General features: G+C 44.9%; 1 protein-coding gene across 1 annotated transcript in view; it reads right to left on the reverse strand.

Annotated features, from left to right (window-relative positions):
• Positions 1–11,497: 11,497 nt before the first annotated feature.
• The window catches only part of LOC108579149, a 22,507-nt gene continuing 16,047 nt past the window's right edge, over positions 11,498–17,957 (reverse strand). The window contains exons 2-3 of the mRNA XM_017942599.1: positions 15,191–15,328; positions 11,498–12,487 (exon numbers count right to left, since the gene is read on the reverse strand). Coding sequence (XP_017798088.1) covers positions 11,498–12,487; positions 15,191–15,328 — 1,128 coding nt within the window. The remainder of the gene's footprint in view (positions 12,488–15,190; positions 15,329–17,957) is intronic.

Raw genomic sequence — 17,957 nt, forward strand, 5'->3', positions numbered from 1 at the left:
GACTGACTCGATTATCCCGAGTTATCAAGAACGCTGCCACCTTCGTATTAATTACCACGTTTCAGCTCGACATTTCCGAGTACGAGAACAGTTTCACACCGGTTGCTCGTGCTTCAAATACGAATATTTACCTCGGCTCGTGGGATAAAGTTGGAGACGGACGAAAAAGAAGAAGAAGAAAAATGCTAGAAATACGGGGAAGTAAAAAAAGAATGAAGGAAGAAAAGGGAAACGAAGAGGTGCATACTCGAACACACTTCGACTTCCTTTTACTCAGCGGTACGCGCGAGAGAGGAGAGATCGATTGGCTGCCACTTAAATTTCAAATCCTCTTCAAAGTAAACGAAGAAGCATTAAATACGCCGTACGCTCCCGTGTCGAATAACGAAGACAGAGTAGCCCTCGTGATAGCAGCGATAAAAACGAAATTTTCGCGCTGCCGTGGCTTTAAAACCAACCGGGGCGAGAAGTGTCGAAGAGGAAGCAGCGGTTCTTTCGAAATCTCGCTCTTCCCTTTCGCCCTTTCCAGTACAGCGACAACTTCTCGCCGTAAGACGCGATAATAAACTTTATTACTCCCGAACCGAACGCAAGCCTCTCGGCGTCCTTGGATAAACAGTTGTTCGGGAATAAAAAGGGTCTACTGCACGATTCTCCGCCCTAGTGTCCTCGTTACGATATAATTGTACCGTATAGGCGACACTCGTCGGGATATATCGCGGTCATCACGGGCGGGGGATTAAAGTTTCGCGGCAGCTTGATCCAACCCCGTAAAACCTTAATTGAATATAGCCATGGCGTCGGTACTTGAGACAACAGCGAACCACCGCCGATTGCTCGAAGGAGAGAAGTCGTTTTGGCCACGTCCACCGGTACCTACAACTTTTCCAACGGTTTATTATTCCCGGCGCAATGGCCAACTCAACTCCGGGGGAACTTAACGCGGGTACGCTTATGAAACTTAACTCTCCTATAATCCGTACCGCGTCGAATGCTAATGCAATCAAATTACGTCGCAGCTTTGCCCAACTTTGCTAAATTCCGAATCGTTTCACGCTTCCACCGGCGGAAAGTTACGGACCACTGGATTATTGGTATTCGTCCTTTCGCGTTCAACCAACGGGATTCTGTCTTTAAACGCGACGTTAATCCTCTCTACCCGCGTTGCGCTCAACCAAATATCCAAATGTTTATTTACCTAATAGCCGAATTACAGCATGCCCGTTAATTGCGACGATTAATTGGATAATTGTAGAATCAGCGCGGATGATTGTTCCCCGTTTACTCGCGGGGGAAGGACAGAGGGGTCTGTTTGGATTGAGTTTGTCTTGGTCGAGCGGTGCGAAGTGATTTATCAAATTAATTGGCTGAAATATCGACGGGTCTATCGCGAGGTCACGTTGCGTGATAAGTGAAATTACCGGGTTGAACGGTTCTTTCGATCGTTCTCTGGTTACCAAATTACCTGGTGAAAAGTCTACTTAAAGTAGAGGGAAGGCTGTATTCGACGGTGAAATGTAACTCAGGAATATCGCGTTGCGCCGTCGGTTTGTTCCGCGAATATCGCGATCTTCCTCAGAGGAAGTTAACTCGAAACAACGCGCGGACGTCACGCCTGCCATTACGAGACAGCGGAATTTATTCGGGAAATAGGCGGATATACAGATAAACCAGGGTGGAAAGCTTTATTCCACGAAATATACGTAAAATTACACACGGTTGATCGGTTTCGTACGGGATTAACGTATTTTTCAATCTCTGTCGGGACGACTAAAAGCACAGTATCGATCGATAGTCTTATCGTATCGATCGGTTTAACCAGAGAGAAAGAGAGAGTGGATGCAACGATTTCATTTGACGAATAGTAGAAATATTGCATAGGATAGAATATACACAGCGATAGGCTATACCGGAACGGACAGATCCTCGCGAAGTCAATTCCGTTACGGTAATCCGCAAGAGGGCAGCTCGATGAAAGAGGCAAGCGGATTCGTAAGGGAGGGAAAGGCATTAAGCTCGACAGAACGAATTAGCCAGACGTCCCCTTTATTTTCCGTTTATCCAGGTTAATTAAATTTCCATTGATCTGCCCTTTCCTCCGGCAAATATCGCGCTGCCCGACCCGAATTTCCCAAATCCACTTGGTGGACCGCGATCCCGCGGCTCGTTACACCACCCCCGTGCTTCGTTCCATTAGGACACGCTTAATTTCGCTGACTTTTTGATATTCATAATTCCAGTCGCGAGCTGAGCAACTCCTGCAAAACCGAGACCTTCGTAAATGGAAATCACCTACGAACTCCCGCGGCTCGTTTCCCCGTCGGGCGTATATGTACGTACACACGGTGATTCGTTTTTAATTTCGCGAAATTGTGTGGAGCAAAGTTGACGATTAATTCGGATTCTCAAGAGCCGCTGAAATCCCTTTTAGAAACCACAGTCGCCCCGCTGGAATCAAACCGAAGAGAGAGAAAAAAAGAACTCCTTTCCCCCTATCGATTTCACTTTACCAATTTCGTTCTCCCACTTGGACGATCCTCCCCGCTCAGATTCGAAAGGAGACACCATGTGTATAGGGAGGCGCGAGAGAGAATCGAATCTGGAAATATCGGGGATGAAAATGAACGTTATTAGCGTCGATCAGAGGAGTGAACAGGGGGTTGGCGGTGGTAGGAGAAAGATGTAATCCCCACGTTGCTATGGGATATTTGTCGTTGGTACAAAATTATGCGAATTGATGCGGTTTTCGAGGATATCGGCCGAGCGTATTTACATTTTATTAAAAGTGACAGGCGGCCGATGGGCGGGCATAAATCGCGATACTACCGATATTGCGGCGCGCCTCTGCCGCATCGGATGCAGATGCGAGCTGATCCGCGGACATCGCGCGCCACGAAAGCCACGGCTGTAAAGCTGAGACTTTATTCCTCCATTTCCCTTCTTGCCACTTTTTCTCACCCGGCTATATCCTCGTCCGACCCACTCGAAGCCGTTTCTCCTTCGTAACGTCGAAACGACGTTGTTTACACGAGGGCGAGCCTCTCGCGGATACATCGATCCGTCTTATCCGCGACAGATCTGCTGGAAAATTCAGGCTCCGATGTCTGTATTCTCATCCACGGCTTTTGCCTTTTTCCCCCTACGTTTTACCTTCCTTTCTTTTGCGATACCTTTTTTGCGTATAACGGGGGAGGTCGGAGGAAGGCTAACCAAGTAAACGAGCTTCCTGGTTGATCGATTTTAATTACGGCTTCGCGGATGAAAAAGAGTATCGGCGTGATATATAGGTGGCTGCGAAAAACTTTGCTTTACCGGTATGAACATATTAATCTGGAAACTTATTCATCCTCCGTGGGATAGCGCGGCTAATTTATGCACCCTCTGTATTCAAAGTGTACGCTAAAGTTTCAGCGAATCTTCATGTAGATTATGGTTCATTAAGGTATCGATTTTCAGATTTTTCACCTTGGTTATCCGCACACACCGTGGAATTCGATTTAATCTCTTCGTTCCTCTTCGGCTTTTGCACGGAACATTAGCCTTAAATCCATAATCGACAATACTATTAACGGGTTACAGAGGTGAAGGAACACGAACGAGCCGCGTCGGTGGAAAAACTCGATCGTTAATTCGTTTAACCGAAAGCTGGAAGCGAGCGGCGATCGTGTTCCAGTTTGTGCTGGTTTTAAAAGCTCGTCCGAATGCGACGAATATTTAAAAGGGGAACAATAAAACGTATTGTCCAATTTTCGCCGGACGGGAAATAAGTAGGTCGATCGCGCCTCCGAGGACACAGCCATTAACGTGTATTTATGCCCCTACGAGAGACGACGCTGGGAAATATACCGCCCTTCGAGGAATAATGGTTCACCAAGCCCGTCTGCGCGGAGAAGTGCAATTTTCCAATAGGCATTCTTGCCACCGCCGAGTCGGAGGACGCGTTCTAAAAGTCCCTTTAGTGGTCGTATATCAATCCGGTCGAGACGTCGCGACGTCATGAAATTGTGATCTTCCAATGGGCGTAAATTCTTTTTTTCTTCTCTCCCTCTCCTTCCTAGTAAGTGCTCTTCCGTGGCGAATTCTTTCTCGATCAACTTCCCTTACCCGCCCGAAAACTCCTACGTCTTCTTTTATTTCCCTCCCTCGAATAAATTCACCGGTGTGTGCCCTGTTACCCCGGGCCGTTATGTCGCGAAAAATCTACCTCCGGAGGAGGCGTTAATCTTCGAAAGCCGATGACCGTCGTGTTCTTGTCCCATCGTCGCCTTCGGCCAACATTCGTTCTCCCATCCTTCGAGTACGCGAAGCCCCGTGTCGCGTGCAACGCGGAGAGCACGCTGTGGAGGAATCAAGGAGGGGCGGTTCTTCTTCGTTTCTAAACAGCGTGGTCGGAAGAGAAAGCAGGATTTATCTTGCAGCAGCCACGGTAAAAACACGGATCTTTCCGCTGATACAGGAAGAGAAGAGGGAGGGTAGCGGCGCATGGAGCTCATGCTAGAACATCCACGACCTACAAACGTATATTTACCGCGACGTCTGCTCTTCGAACAGCCTCAGCACCCTCGCATTCTATATAAACCGGATTCCATGACCCCTTTCTTGTATCTCTCCCGCGGAACGGTAACGTGGAAAAGATCCGTCTTCCGGAAGCTCTCGAAATGCTTATTTTACGGCGCGGCGTCATAAAGACGGGATCTCCCAATGAGCGTAAAACTCTCGACTCTTCGACTCCGTCGTAACCTCGGGGACCAGCCGTCGATAAATACAGATGTGGCGGAAACTAGAAGCTTGTTCTTCCCCTTGTACCCTTCCTCTTTAACTCCGAGCTGCTATTTGCTTTCTGTTGCACATCCTATCGCCGACGTGTAATATCTGCACTTATCGGCAACGGATCAACGTCTCCCTCTTTCTCTTTTCCTTCCCCGGCAACATTCTTCAAAATGGAGAAACTTCGACTCGAGAGATACTTTACTGTTCGATAAACTTCGGTTCGACGCATGCACGAGGTTTCCTGAAGAAAAAAGTACGGAATTTCTCTTGAAACTCGTGATTATTGAAATATTAATCGATTCGACGGAAGTTTTATTTGCGTAAGACGCGTCCACGATGAAAAGGATCGCGCGAGATCGAGGAAGGAATATTTTGGCGGCCGGCCAGCGCATAATCGTTTCCGATAAATACCCGTCGCATCGAGCAGCGGAAATGACCGACGATAAAAACGGGGAAAGGCGGGAGGAGAGGGTAAACGGGCAGGAATGTGTCCGTGGTGAACGCCGAGATGCTTTGTCTCGTGCGTTTTCATGCAGAAATTCCGCCAACTGTATCCCATCCCCGAAATCTGCATCCGTTCTACCCTCGCCTTCTGCCCTCTCTCTCCCGGGAGAGATCTCGAATCTCAAACTCATCCGTGGCAAAAGATTACAGTTTTCAACCGGGTGTTCCAGACTCCCGGTAACAAGTTGATCTTCGTAATAACGGGCCGTGTAATCGGATTACTCGACGGACTTAAGTAACGGAGACGTCGCGAGGTAAGTCGGCAAATCCATCGTTCGGGGTTCAATATTTCGACTTGACCTGCTTCGCTGGATTACGTTTATTCCGTCTATATCGACGCAGATGTCTCTCTCTATATATATCGAAAATTTCATACCATTTGCAAGTAATAAATAATTCGAGCCGCCGCACGCGAGTTTAATTACGTATGACTATTCAGGGGAATATGCGCGGCGCGTGACCGAAATTTAGATTATAGCTCGTAGCTATTAAATTGAAATTCGCTTCGCGACTGCGCGAGTTTAATGCGTTTCCCGGGATCATTTTTGGGGAAAACACTTGGATCTCCTTTTCCCACGGTTCCTGCTTTATTAATATTAATGTTTGTCTTGCCGACAGATATTCAGCAACAGTTTCGAGTCCTCGTGCGTAAACAACAGGTTGCCATTGTACTTCGTATAATTGTAACAAATAAATAACGCAAACGTTATAACAGACGGCGTGCAACTGTATTATTTCGGTTAATTGCAATTACGTTGTAAATCTATCGCGGTAACGTGTAATAGGTAACAAAATACGGCCGTCTAAATGGATTACGCTGGTAATTGGTAAATATTGCAGGCCGAATGGAAATTTCATCGAGCGAATAACGTACAACGCGGTTGTGAAAAAAAAAATGTTCCCGAGACGAGACAAAAAGATATTACGAATTGGAGAGATCGCAACTGGGTCGCGGGCGCAACTTTCAGCCAGTGTCTAGACTTCAGAGTCTCGACGCTCATATCGTACGTTCCGAATGAAATTTAAACATGGAGCTACTCAAGATGAAAGTACCGCGCGGCTGTACTCTTACGCGAAAGGGTGAAAAAGGGAAGCCGTATCGCGAGTTTCACTGTCGAGAAACGCTGAAACTTTTCCCTTCGTTTAATAACCTAAACCAGCTGTTTACGATCTTCCGAGTTAACTTGGTTTATTAATTAAGGAGAAAAGATTTCTGGCACGGTTTTCTCACCGTGGCGCACGTATTACCGTGAAAATTTCATCAGGACGGAGCCTCGCGGAACGCTAACTACTCTGTTTCCGGTTAATTATTCCGGCTCGGCTAATCCAGATTGTGGCAAGTGTTGCGCTTACTGCACGGGCACTGAACAAACGAGCGTCGCGAATTGCTCGCGTTCGATATGTCGTCGAGTGCACTGGAACGAACGAAAAAAAAGAAAGAAAAGAGAGGAGAGACCTCGCGGCAGAGGAGGAAGGAAATTAAAACACCCAACAACGAGCACGTCAACGTAGAATCTCATTTTTTCCAGTTAATCATCCCTGTTAAAAAAGTCCGACGCGGGGAACAATCTGTTTCGCTGTAAATTGCCTCGAAATCTCGCGTGCGGCGGAAGAATCGCCATTAAATACGACGCGTCATTGTCCTCGGTGCGTGGTAACAGACATCGGCGTGGCTGCGACAACGTGGCCAACGTACATAAATTACAAATTATGCGGAAGAGATAAAGGTGACTGAGCACAGTGCCGGGCTCCTATATAGATGTAATCCATGTAGAACCGCGCGTGTACACATACAGGTATTATGTACATACATATGTATGAAGGATGCACCGGACGCTGCAAAGATGGGAGAGTTCGCGTTTTACCACCGTTTATCTCATCTGTCTTCGTTACTCCCGTTTCTTTGATCTACCACCTCCCGGTTAAAACGTCTAAACGAGCAAAAATCAAGGTCCACCGCGCGTTTAATACGGTGTTTCACACACCGGACGCTGCAAAGATGGGAGAGTTCGCGTTTTACCACCGTTTATCTCATCTGTCTTCGTTACTCGTTCTTTGATCTACCACCCCCCGGTTAAAACGTCTAAACGAGCAAAAATCAAGGTCCACCGCGCGTTTAATACGGTGTTTCACGAGGAGAACTCGCGGACTTGAACTTTCCTCCTCTCCACATGGCGAATTTAATCCGCTCTAGCGCACGTCCTTTGTGTTTCACCCTTCAAATTGCTCGGCGGACCGAAGGAGAGGCTGTGCCTGGGTCAGTTCTGACCCGTAATAATTATGCGGCTTCTAATCGCTCTAACGTAAAATAGCGACTTCCATCGCGTGTCAATTGATGAAATTCGATCGTTACGTACTCGGGTCAGAGTTGACCCGGGCACCGGCCAGCGAGGGTTGAGCCGATGCGCGACGTTCGTGTGGTTTTTAAAAGCATCGGTTAATTATTAGAGCGGATGTATTTTATATTTCTCCGAGCGATGTGGGAATGGTTTAAAGCTGGTTAAAAACTAAGCGTGCAGTATTGATTGTGCGAGGATCGTGGAAGAAAGTTAATAATGGCGAACGAGGAAACCGGAAAAAGGTCGTTCTTGTTAAACGCTACACCTTTCCGGGGAAAAAACGTTGATTAAAATGCTAGCCGGTTGACGCAGCTAGACGTAGCGGGAATAACTTAGAACGTTACTGCAAAGGAATACGGAAAAGGAAAATGTACGCCGGTGTTCTGGAGAAGAAAAACGAATTTGCAATTTAACGAAGGTTCAAATTTTTTGAAGGTTAATAAGCAGTGCTGTTGTCGTTGATGTGATTTAGCGCGATATTACTCGAGTAGTACAGGAGAAAATAAGCCGAACAACATGGTTAACGAGCCTTCAGTTCGTAGAATTGGAATTTTTATTAATTAAATAATAGCGCCGCTGCAATTAGAGCGAATTAGAAATTCCTTTTCCTCGAAAGCGTCACGCTCGAGTATAATCGACTACGGCGCAGACTTACCTTTATTAAAAGTGCCAGAAAATCTCTAGGGAGTCTTTTGCAGCGAATGATACAAATGGAAAAGAGAGAGAGAGAGAGAAAAAAAAGAAACTAAGAATATCCCTATAGACATTTCTCGTGACTTAACGGCACTCGTCGCGTTAATAATTTACGAGGATAAATGTACGATTATGATAAAAGAACGTTGGATCAAACGACTGGGTTATTTTAAAAGTACTATATTTATTATCCGTCTGACGTATCATTTCAGCAGACACTTCGTTTTATATACAAATGTGTACACTCTGTACATTCTGTTCTATACGGTAAACGTTAACCACGTAACCTGTACAGAAGCGAGAACTTTTAGTTCGATTACTAAATAACCGCTAGATTCCTGACAGCTTTACAATTGTATCTGTTTACAACGGTTTACAGTTAACACGCATCTGGTTCGCAACATTTTCCTCCTCCATTTTCATTTATCAACTCTGTTCATTTGCCACGCTCGATCGTTCGATATTTAATTGACTAATTTTAATTATTTACCTGGTAGCAAGATGGTCGACGCACGCTAGCCTAGAAATTTCTCGTTTCTTCGCACGAAGCATCTGCGTGTGTGCGCGTATTCCTTTTTGTCGTTTGGTACGATCGATCGACGAATTAACGCACGATGAAAAGCAACGAATCGATTAACCAGTGTGAGAAACGTGCGTGTACGATCGTATTTTCCGAAAATATACCGAATATACGTTGATCGTACAAAGATAAATTCGCTATAACGTGATCGTGGGGGCCGGGAAATTATGCGAGACACCGTTTGGAAATATCGCGGAGAAACTGGCAAACAAACTTTTTCGCTCGCTCGCTCGTCGAGACGAACTTGTACGTTGACAGCGTGACGATCGATCTTACAGATCGATAAGTATCGTACAACTCGACTCGGACGTGCATACGAGCTGGAACGCGTCACTAATACGTAAATGCACTATTTCGACTCTCTTATTTTCGTTCTGGTGCGCGATAAACATGTCTCATCCTCGACTATCAGTGGAAACACCGTGGAAAAATAGTTTGCCTAATATCGTAGTAAATACATATCCCATACTCGTACGCTTTGGTATACGATAATCGAACCGTGACATCGATACCGCGTGTAAAAAAATGGTTAGGCTATGTTCAACCTGAACGTCGTCGTTCGTTAAGCGAGTGACGTGTACACTAATGAGGAGTAGTCTACTTACTCGTTGGCCAAAGTAACCCGCCTTCTCTTTTCCCCTCACCTGCTCTCAACCACTCGACACAACTTATTCTTCTAAACTCACTTCACTTTTGTTTTTACCTAACCGCGTAAACGCCTGTAACGCGATCACTTCGAAACGACATTTAAGACTAACGCTCGTCGCCAATGCGCCATCTGCGAACGCCCGGTATAACTATCGCCAGTACGAAATGTGTCTCGGTTTCGATATGTTTGCGTTTTTTGTGCGGTTCGACTCTCCTCGTGTGAAAAAACGTTTGTGTGTTTATCCTACGAACACGGGTTTCGGATCACAGAGTGTAGTTCGCGACGTGTGCCTTCGTTAGCCGGTTCCAACGATTTCGTGCTATTTAAGAAGAACGCAGCGAAAACGATTTCGTTCACGGTGAGTCTTTCGTCTGTACTTCGCGTCAACCGTTACACGGTATTGGCGGGAAAGCGAGAGTCGTTATTTCCACGACTCTCGTTTACCTCTTCGTAAAGGAAAAATATACGGTGCGTAGTTTATCAACCACGTTTCGTTTCGGCGCAATTATTCAAGGTGACCTAGTGACCGTGATACCTCGTAAAACAGTGCGATTCTCTATGAGAAAATAAATCGAACGTATGGTTATATAAGCGTTTGCTTTCGACAGCGGCCATCTTGGATATCTATTTCGGTACGCGTCGATTTGTAAACACGAACGTCCTGACGTGTTTTTTTGTCTCTCCTATTCCCACTTACTCTTTCACCAAGAGTCACCTCTGTCTCACAGCTGTATCACGTTCGCTGAAACACCGCTATTCTCACGTATCGTGTAACAATGGAAGAAACGCATCGATATACGAACAGCGAAAGCCATAGTAAACGGTATGTAACGAGAAATCTAACGCAATTGATTACGAATAAATACGATATTGCTTAGCAAAGAACGTCCGATGAAAGCGACAAGGAAGGAAAGTATCGTAAGCTCGTAGTATCGCGATACGAAGAATAATATCACCGTTTTCCCCGCTTACAATGGTCCATGATCCGATCGATCCAACGACGCACGGAAGAAGTGGGCAGCGAGGCGAGCCCTCGCTATTGCAAAGTAAACACTAGAAAGGTATCGTGGCACCGATCTCCAGATCCATCGACCTCTCGGTCATATCGATCGACCGTACGACGCAACGGAAAGCACCTAGAGAGGATCGCGAACCGTCCAACGAGCTCTGTGTGCCCACGGTCCTCCTCGACGGTCGAACGAACCTTCTGGTGGTTCTGTTCGGCCAGGTCCTGTAGAACGGTTCCCGGTTGTAGTGTTTCAAGGCACTCCAGATAACCGAGGATCTCCGCGGCGGTAAATGGGAATGCGACGGACAGCCGCAGTGCTGCCACGCGAGGCTCGGTGTTTTACAACGGAATATCGGTGCTCTGAACGCCTCCGGTGGCCTAAGTATAGGTAGATCGTTGAGTTTTAACGTGAATCTGCCGGTTGGTAAAAGTTCCCTCGAAACCGGAACACCGTCCATTGACTCGGCCCCGTAACGTCCGCTCGACTGTGCGATCGCAACTGCATCGCCGCGTAATGTCCCCGTATTTGTCCCGGTAGACTCCGTACCGGATGGATCGTTGAGCCTCGTTTCGCTGATTTCACCGATATCCCCCTGACAAGGAGTACTCTCTTTTATTTCACCAATTTCCACCGGCCTCGATAACGGAACCTCGTTCCACCTCGTTCCTCCCTCGGATCTCGACGTCTCGAAATCCCCGAGGACGTCGTCCCTCGTAGACTTGTCCAAGGACTCGTAAGTACGGTCCAGTTGGTCCGATCGATCGATCGTATGCGTGGATCAGGAGGACGAGTTCGCTTCTATCGTCGAGCTGGTCGACGCGTCGTCGTCCAAGGAGCTCTGAGTCGCTACAGTCACTTTGTTTCCGTCCGTCCTCGTGGCCAATTGACGATCGGTGACAGTCTGACGGGGATGGCGTCTCTTGTAGGGCTCCCAATCCCCTGGTCCCCGGCGTCAGTGTGTCGCGATCACGTCGGGCGCGCTCTTTGTGCTCTCTATACTGAAAGGTCGCCTCTGATCCACTTCTATCACCGCTTCTGCTCTGTACCTTGGGTCCGGAGTGGTTTGCTGGGGGCACTTTGACGTGCTCGAGTGTTGGGTGCTCGTCGTATTGCCAGATCCGTGGCCGGATCCGTAGATCGAATTGCCGTACCTTTCGCCAGAACCAACTGTACCCTGTCTCAATAATTTCGGCGAGTCACGGTAGGCACTGTTTTCCCTGCTCGGCTTCGGGCTTTGAAACCTCTGATACGACGGATAATCCGGCGGTTCCGGGTAAGGCGAGCCTTGATGCATGCTCAACGGATAGCTGGATTCGTGAGTTGACCAGCCAGGCGGTGCTGGAATAGGGTTGTGTTTAGGACAAATACCCATACTTCCGTCTCTGCCTCTCGACGCTGGACTACAGCCCGAGCATTGAGAACCTTGCTGCTGGGAATGCGTACTTTGTTGAGACGTCTGAGAGCTTTGACGCGACTGAGGTGGACTCTGATGGTGATGCAGATGATGGTGACGATGATGGTGAAGATGATTGGTCCCGTTCTGCGAGCCTTGTCCACGGACACCGAACGTCGTGAATCCCATCACGTTGTCGGGGATTCTCGGCTCGAAGAGGCTCTCCCGCGTCTGACAAGAATTGTCGCGCATCTCTGGCTCGTCGCTCGTCTCTTGCAGGCGTTCCTGAGTCGCGTTGCTGACGTTGTTGCTCTGATGGATGTCGTTCATGTCCCTCGTGTTGTAGGCCATCTCCAGCACCAAGTCTTTCGCGTAGTCTTGGGCTATTAGCGTCGTAGGTGGTAGAAGTTCTTTGCTCGGGATCACTTCGAGACTGGGAGAGCCGCTGCCTCGGTCTCTGATGTCCGTCCTCGAGGAAGAGATTGGACACGGTGTTGCCTTACGACCTAGCTCGTCTAATCGATTTTCCCTCGACTGCCTGATGTGTTCCTGGACAAGACAAATGAATTCTCTCAATTAACCGGTCAAATAACGACGTGTAAATAATGCGTGGCGGTCGCCACTCTCGGTGAATAGCTTTCGAATTGCGCGCAACCTGTTATACGGTACGGTACAAGCGTTGCCGCAATATGTATTACGATACACGCTCGGTACTAGCTCTTTCACCAAACGTAACATTATCAAGTTGCTTCTCTCGTATTTTTTTGTTTTCAACGCTACTCACAGATACCTGTTACTCTTCGTTTCATTTACGAGGACCTTTGCGAGTGACACCGCGGATTGTTAACTTCGAAATGAATAAATAACGCGATGTATGGCACTTGTGAGCCGCGGGATTAAAAATTGCAAGCGCGTGTCTGCGGTTTCATTACGCCGGATACCTTCGCGTTCCTTTACTTTCAAAATTATTCTCTCGACGTTTGGTTAATTTGAAAAATTGAAATCTGCACGGAACAACGGAGCGGAGAAGGTTGCTGATTAGTGCGAAAAACTGACGGATAATACCGTTTGATAAAGGAGATCGAGAGGTAGATTGAGAAAGTTGTAGCGCCGAAACGAAGGAAAAATCAGCGAGGCAGCGGGGTGAAATGTTTGATAACTGTAATTATACGTAGTTACAACATTAATGAGTAAAGTTTTACGAGCTAGCAACCGTTTCCCCTACGCAATTACCGGTTTTTCAAGCCGATCATTCGCTTGTTAATGCCTATTAGCACGTTCGCCTGGCCGTTCGTGGCTCGGCCGGCTTTCAATCCGCCTCGGCGCTGTCGTGAATGGACGAAACGAACCATGGGGCTCATTTTGTATTGTCCCGTATCAATCCTTTCCCGCGCTGCGTGAATGTTAGACACGTATGATCGTACGTGACAAGTTGGAATTGTCGAGTGAATCGAAATCCGGCATTGTTCATCGCGTAATTGAAATTCCAAAACCGTATTACCGAACGCGAATCACGTGTAATGCACAAAGAAGCCCCGGTCGTTTCGCGATTTGTCGATACGTACCTTTTGTCGCGACACAGCGTACGCGATATTTAAGATAAACGTGCTTTCTCGGAGGAAACGCGAAAAGATCGATATCTTCGGAATCGTGGCTCGATGTTCACTGTGAGTGTTTCATTTTGGCTGTTAACACGTTCACCGAAATCACGTGTTTCGCTCAGGACGCCACGAAAGTATTTTTATTATTCTAAGCATATAATGGCAAAATAATAATAAATATGGTTATATAAGACAACATTCTTACCCGTGGGGCGTTTATCTTTCTGGTGGTCACGGGTGACCACTCGACGACACTTGATAACTATTTTGGAATATTTATTTACACCAGGGCCATCAAATATATCTACCCGAAGAAAATGACGAGACGAGATGCAAAAAAAGGAGGGGTCAGGATACCTGGTGCGAAAATTTTCCAAAGAATGTTATGAAAAAAATTTTGCAAGAGTTGGAGACGTATATTGGACTCCTTACAGTTCCGTCCCGGTTTATTGCACCCTTCTCCAGGACCACCCAACTCCTAAGTAGGGAACTGTTGTTTATTTCGGCCAGTGTCCTTTCCGAAGGAAACGGCGCTCCTTCCGCGGTGCCCCTTCCTTCCTCCACCTGCACGCTGATTGGGCAATTTGGGAAAATTCCTAAAACCCAATCAGCATGCTTCAGTGACATCACAACACCATTCTCCTGCGCCCTGAACGCGCGTTACATTGGAGCGGGGGTGGCGATGTCCTGACCTGAGAGTAACTTCCGCCAGGGTCGACTCCGCCGGAGTCTTGACCGTTGCGAATTTCTGTGGCGACCCTTTGGAAGACCCTTTTTCACGGCAAGGCACTTGGCTATTGAGGACGAGAGAAATGAATTTCCAACTCTGGAGTTGTAAACCTAACGTTCTCTCGCCAGGATATTTTTTACTCGACACTCATGCTAACAATAACTAAAATCCTAATCTCAAAAACAGCCTCTTTCCCACGTCCGTGCCATACATCGTTGCGTTCAGCAGCAATTTTTGGAACAAAGATTGCTAAAAATCGGACCAAAAAGGTTACCACATACTGCCCAAATTGTATCGATCAGCCGCATCTACGTTTGAATTGCTTTAATACAATACACCGGTAGATAGAAGATTTGATCAAAATTAATCTCTCATTTTTGATCTTCTAGTAACAATTTTTAATTGTCGAATAGTGCACATTTTATTTCAAAGTATTCTCCAATCAGCGATGATGTTCAAAATTCATTAACTGTCAATGTTCATTCAACTTTTACAATTATAAACATTTGTAACAACCACGGTGGCGCTACAGGAGGAACAATCTGCGGTGACATATGACCACCGTGGCAGTCAACGCGTTAAAGAAAGAAACGGAAACGGTAAAAAGTAAACGAGTCGAAAGAAAGTTCGTTCATCATCGTTAACAGTCTCGGGGATAATGGTTTTTGGTATCGTAACTGAGACACCCTGTACAACATGAAAACGTCGGAATAAATATCTCGCAGCCGTAACTGGCATTTTAACGAGGAACAATAAAAACGTTGAATCGTTGAAACAGCGCCTGTGGATGTCTGTTTTTTTGTTTTGTTTTTGCTACCTTAAAATACCTCGCCGCGAATGTAAAAGCACTCGTAACTTTTGAATCATACATACGATGTCGATTTTCCGGTAGATAAAATAGCTGAACGGAGATTCACTTACCCGAATGATTCGATGATCCCGGACTAGCTTCCTCACGCAGTTGAAGACGAAGGCGAAACTCATGCCGAACATGATCAGCGAGAACACGATCAGGATTATGACGATGTGCTGTGAATCGATCAGCCTCGATTTCTTCTTCTACAATTCAAACACAAGGTAAGAGAGTCCTTTATTTCACGAGGACGTCGTCGTTCGTAAGTTACGTTCGTGTGGAAATTATTGTCGAATTTAAGTTACGTTGGTAAATTTTGGATTGATTAGTGTAGGAACCGACGACGGAAAAATATCGAGAGACCAAAGCCGAGGCTTTGCGCGCTACGATAACCACTCCCTCCCTATTCTCCCGTGTCGGTTTCCTATCTTTGGGTATGGAGGCCCCGATGCTACAAATTATACGACAGTATAATATTTACAATTCTGCCTGAATTTTTGAAATTCATAAAAACACAGGTAAACTTCCATTGCATTTAAACGATATTCTCCAGTACAGTAAATTCTCTACAAGAGTCAGTAAGTTTACTGTCTCGCAACGTAAATTTAACTAAATTAGGTTGAACTGCACAGAAAATGCACAGAACTGCACAAATAATTCATTTCACGATATTATAACAAACAAACGTTGAATACATTTTTGATTCGTGTAAAAAGAATTATTTAACACGATAAATTTAGCTGTACTATGGTTATTTTTAATCTACGACCACAGGTCAACCTGATTTTTAATCCCTACGAAATTAATTTAACCACGAGTAAGTAACGAGAACGCTAAAACCTATGTTTCCATTGAAGAATATTGTAAAAACGTATAAATTGTTATATGCAATGTTATAACAAATTGTCGGAAGTATAAATTTAGAACAAAATTGTGAAAATTGATAAATTATACCGTGTTACGATAACGGAAATCTCCCGCGAAAATCTCCCGCGAAAATTTCCCGCCTGACCTAACCGACGATTTTGCTAATGACTTTGGGGAGAGGGTACCGCAGGTATATAAGGACCCGCCGATGTTCCGCGAACTTATTCACCCTTTATACTGGGCCATAGACACTTCGCGGCGTATTTTGACCTGAAGGTTCTGAGATGTGAATAGAGTGGTCGGGGGCTACTAGCTAGCCTAGGTCCACCCTGTACACACTCAGCCTTCTTGTAACACTTGTATACATTAGAATCAATTAGAATTTCAATACAATAGACTGAATAACAATTCATTTTAACTAATACCTATTAGAAATTTTCCTTCCAAAACAAATATAAATCATTTTACCAATTACTGGTACTTGCTAGACATTTAATATCAGACTTTAAATATTCTCCTTTCGGTTCTCTTAAATACAATCAAATAATTTCTTCAATTATCGATACTGACTTGGAATACTCCGCTTCGAATAAAATATTTCGAAATTATGTTGAAGGTTTAGGGAAATAAACATTTGAATTTTAGTCATCGTTCTTCTTCAGACTTGTCGAATAGGATATTGAAATGACTTTGAGCAATTGAAATTAATTTGAAATTTTTCATATATTTTCTCTGATATTGAATTTATTTTATGACTTGCTATTTTGTTTACTAATAATTTACCATACAAGGAATTTGCATGTATTGCATGTTAAGTAGTTAGTTGATTTATTATTGTATATTGTGAGCTGATTTGGAACGAGTGCACTATGCCCACCCTAAATTAAACCGTCTCAGTAGTTTACCGTAATTAATAATCTATTTTCGGAATTTATACGAGAATTTTTGAATTTTAGTAAATACTAGAGTCAGTGCATCGCGTATTGAAATAATAGCTTCATCCCTAGTTCGTTTATTATTGAATATTTTTACGCGTTTAACTTATGCTTCTCCCCAATTCTCGTCGCGTATTTTATTCAAATTTTCTTATACTCTAGAATCGAGAAAGATATGAATTCGCGTTTTTTCTTTTGATTCTTTCAATTTTTCAATTGCATTACGCATTATTGCAATAATTTCTATCGTTACATTTAATTCTAATTGTTTAGCAGCTTTTCTGCTGCTATCGACCCTACATTTTACTGACACTTGTCGAACCGACCCTACATTTTACTGACACTTGTCGAACCGACCCTACATTTTACTGACACTTGTCGAATCGACCCTACATTTTTTTTTTTTACGTGGAGGTAGGCCGACTCTATGTGATAAACAATTGGCAACCAAACGGTGGCTCTCCCTCTACATTCGACGGATAATGTGTACAGGTATATAATGTAATTTCTTAGCAATTTCTTTTTGTAATTCATCCAAAGCGATATATTATGAAATTAAATTAATCACTCAATAAGTATTAACATTAGATTGTTTCCTCGATATGGCCATGGTGGTCATCAGTGACTGGAGTGCCTCAAATGTTTAGAATAATTAAAATAAAATAAATGTTGTCAACTAAAAATTTTGAACGTCATAGCTAGCTAGACATTATTTTCAATTGAAAAAAAAAATTATAAAGCATAATACTATAATCCTATGCTTAAAATGTATTTTCTTGTGGCCGCCTGACAGCAACCTGTAAATCTGGCGCGACAGTGAACGTGTTAATAAGTAAATGTTGTTCAAATTATATCGTGTTTGATATCATTTTCATCAGAAAAATCTCACCAACATGATGTTAAATAAAATTCCTTTGAAGGTAATAACTTTGAAGGGAAATAAACATTTGAATTTTAGTCATCGTTGTTCTTCAGACTTGTCGAATAGGATATTGAAATGACTTTGAGAGGTTGCTTTTTCGTTACAGCATAA

This window comes from Habropoda laboriosa, unplaced genomic scaffold, assembly GCF_001263275.1.
Source record: "Habropoda laboriosa isolate 0110345459 unplaced genomic scaffold, ASM126327v1 scaffold64, whole genome shotgun sequence".
NCBI classification, from domain to species: domain Eukaryota; kingdom Metazoa; phylum Arthropoda; class Insecta; order Hymenoptera; family Apidae; genus Habropoda; species Habropoda laboriosa.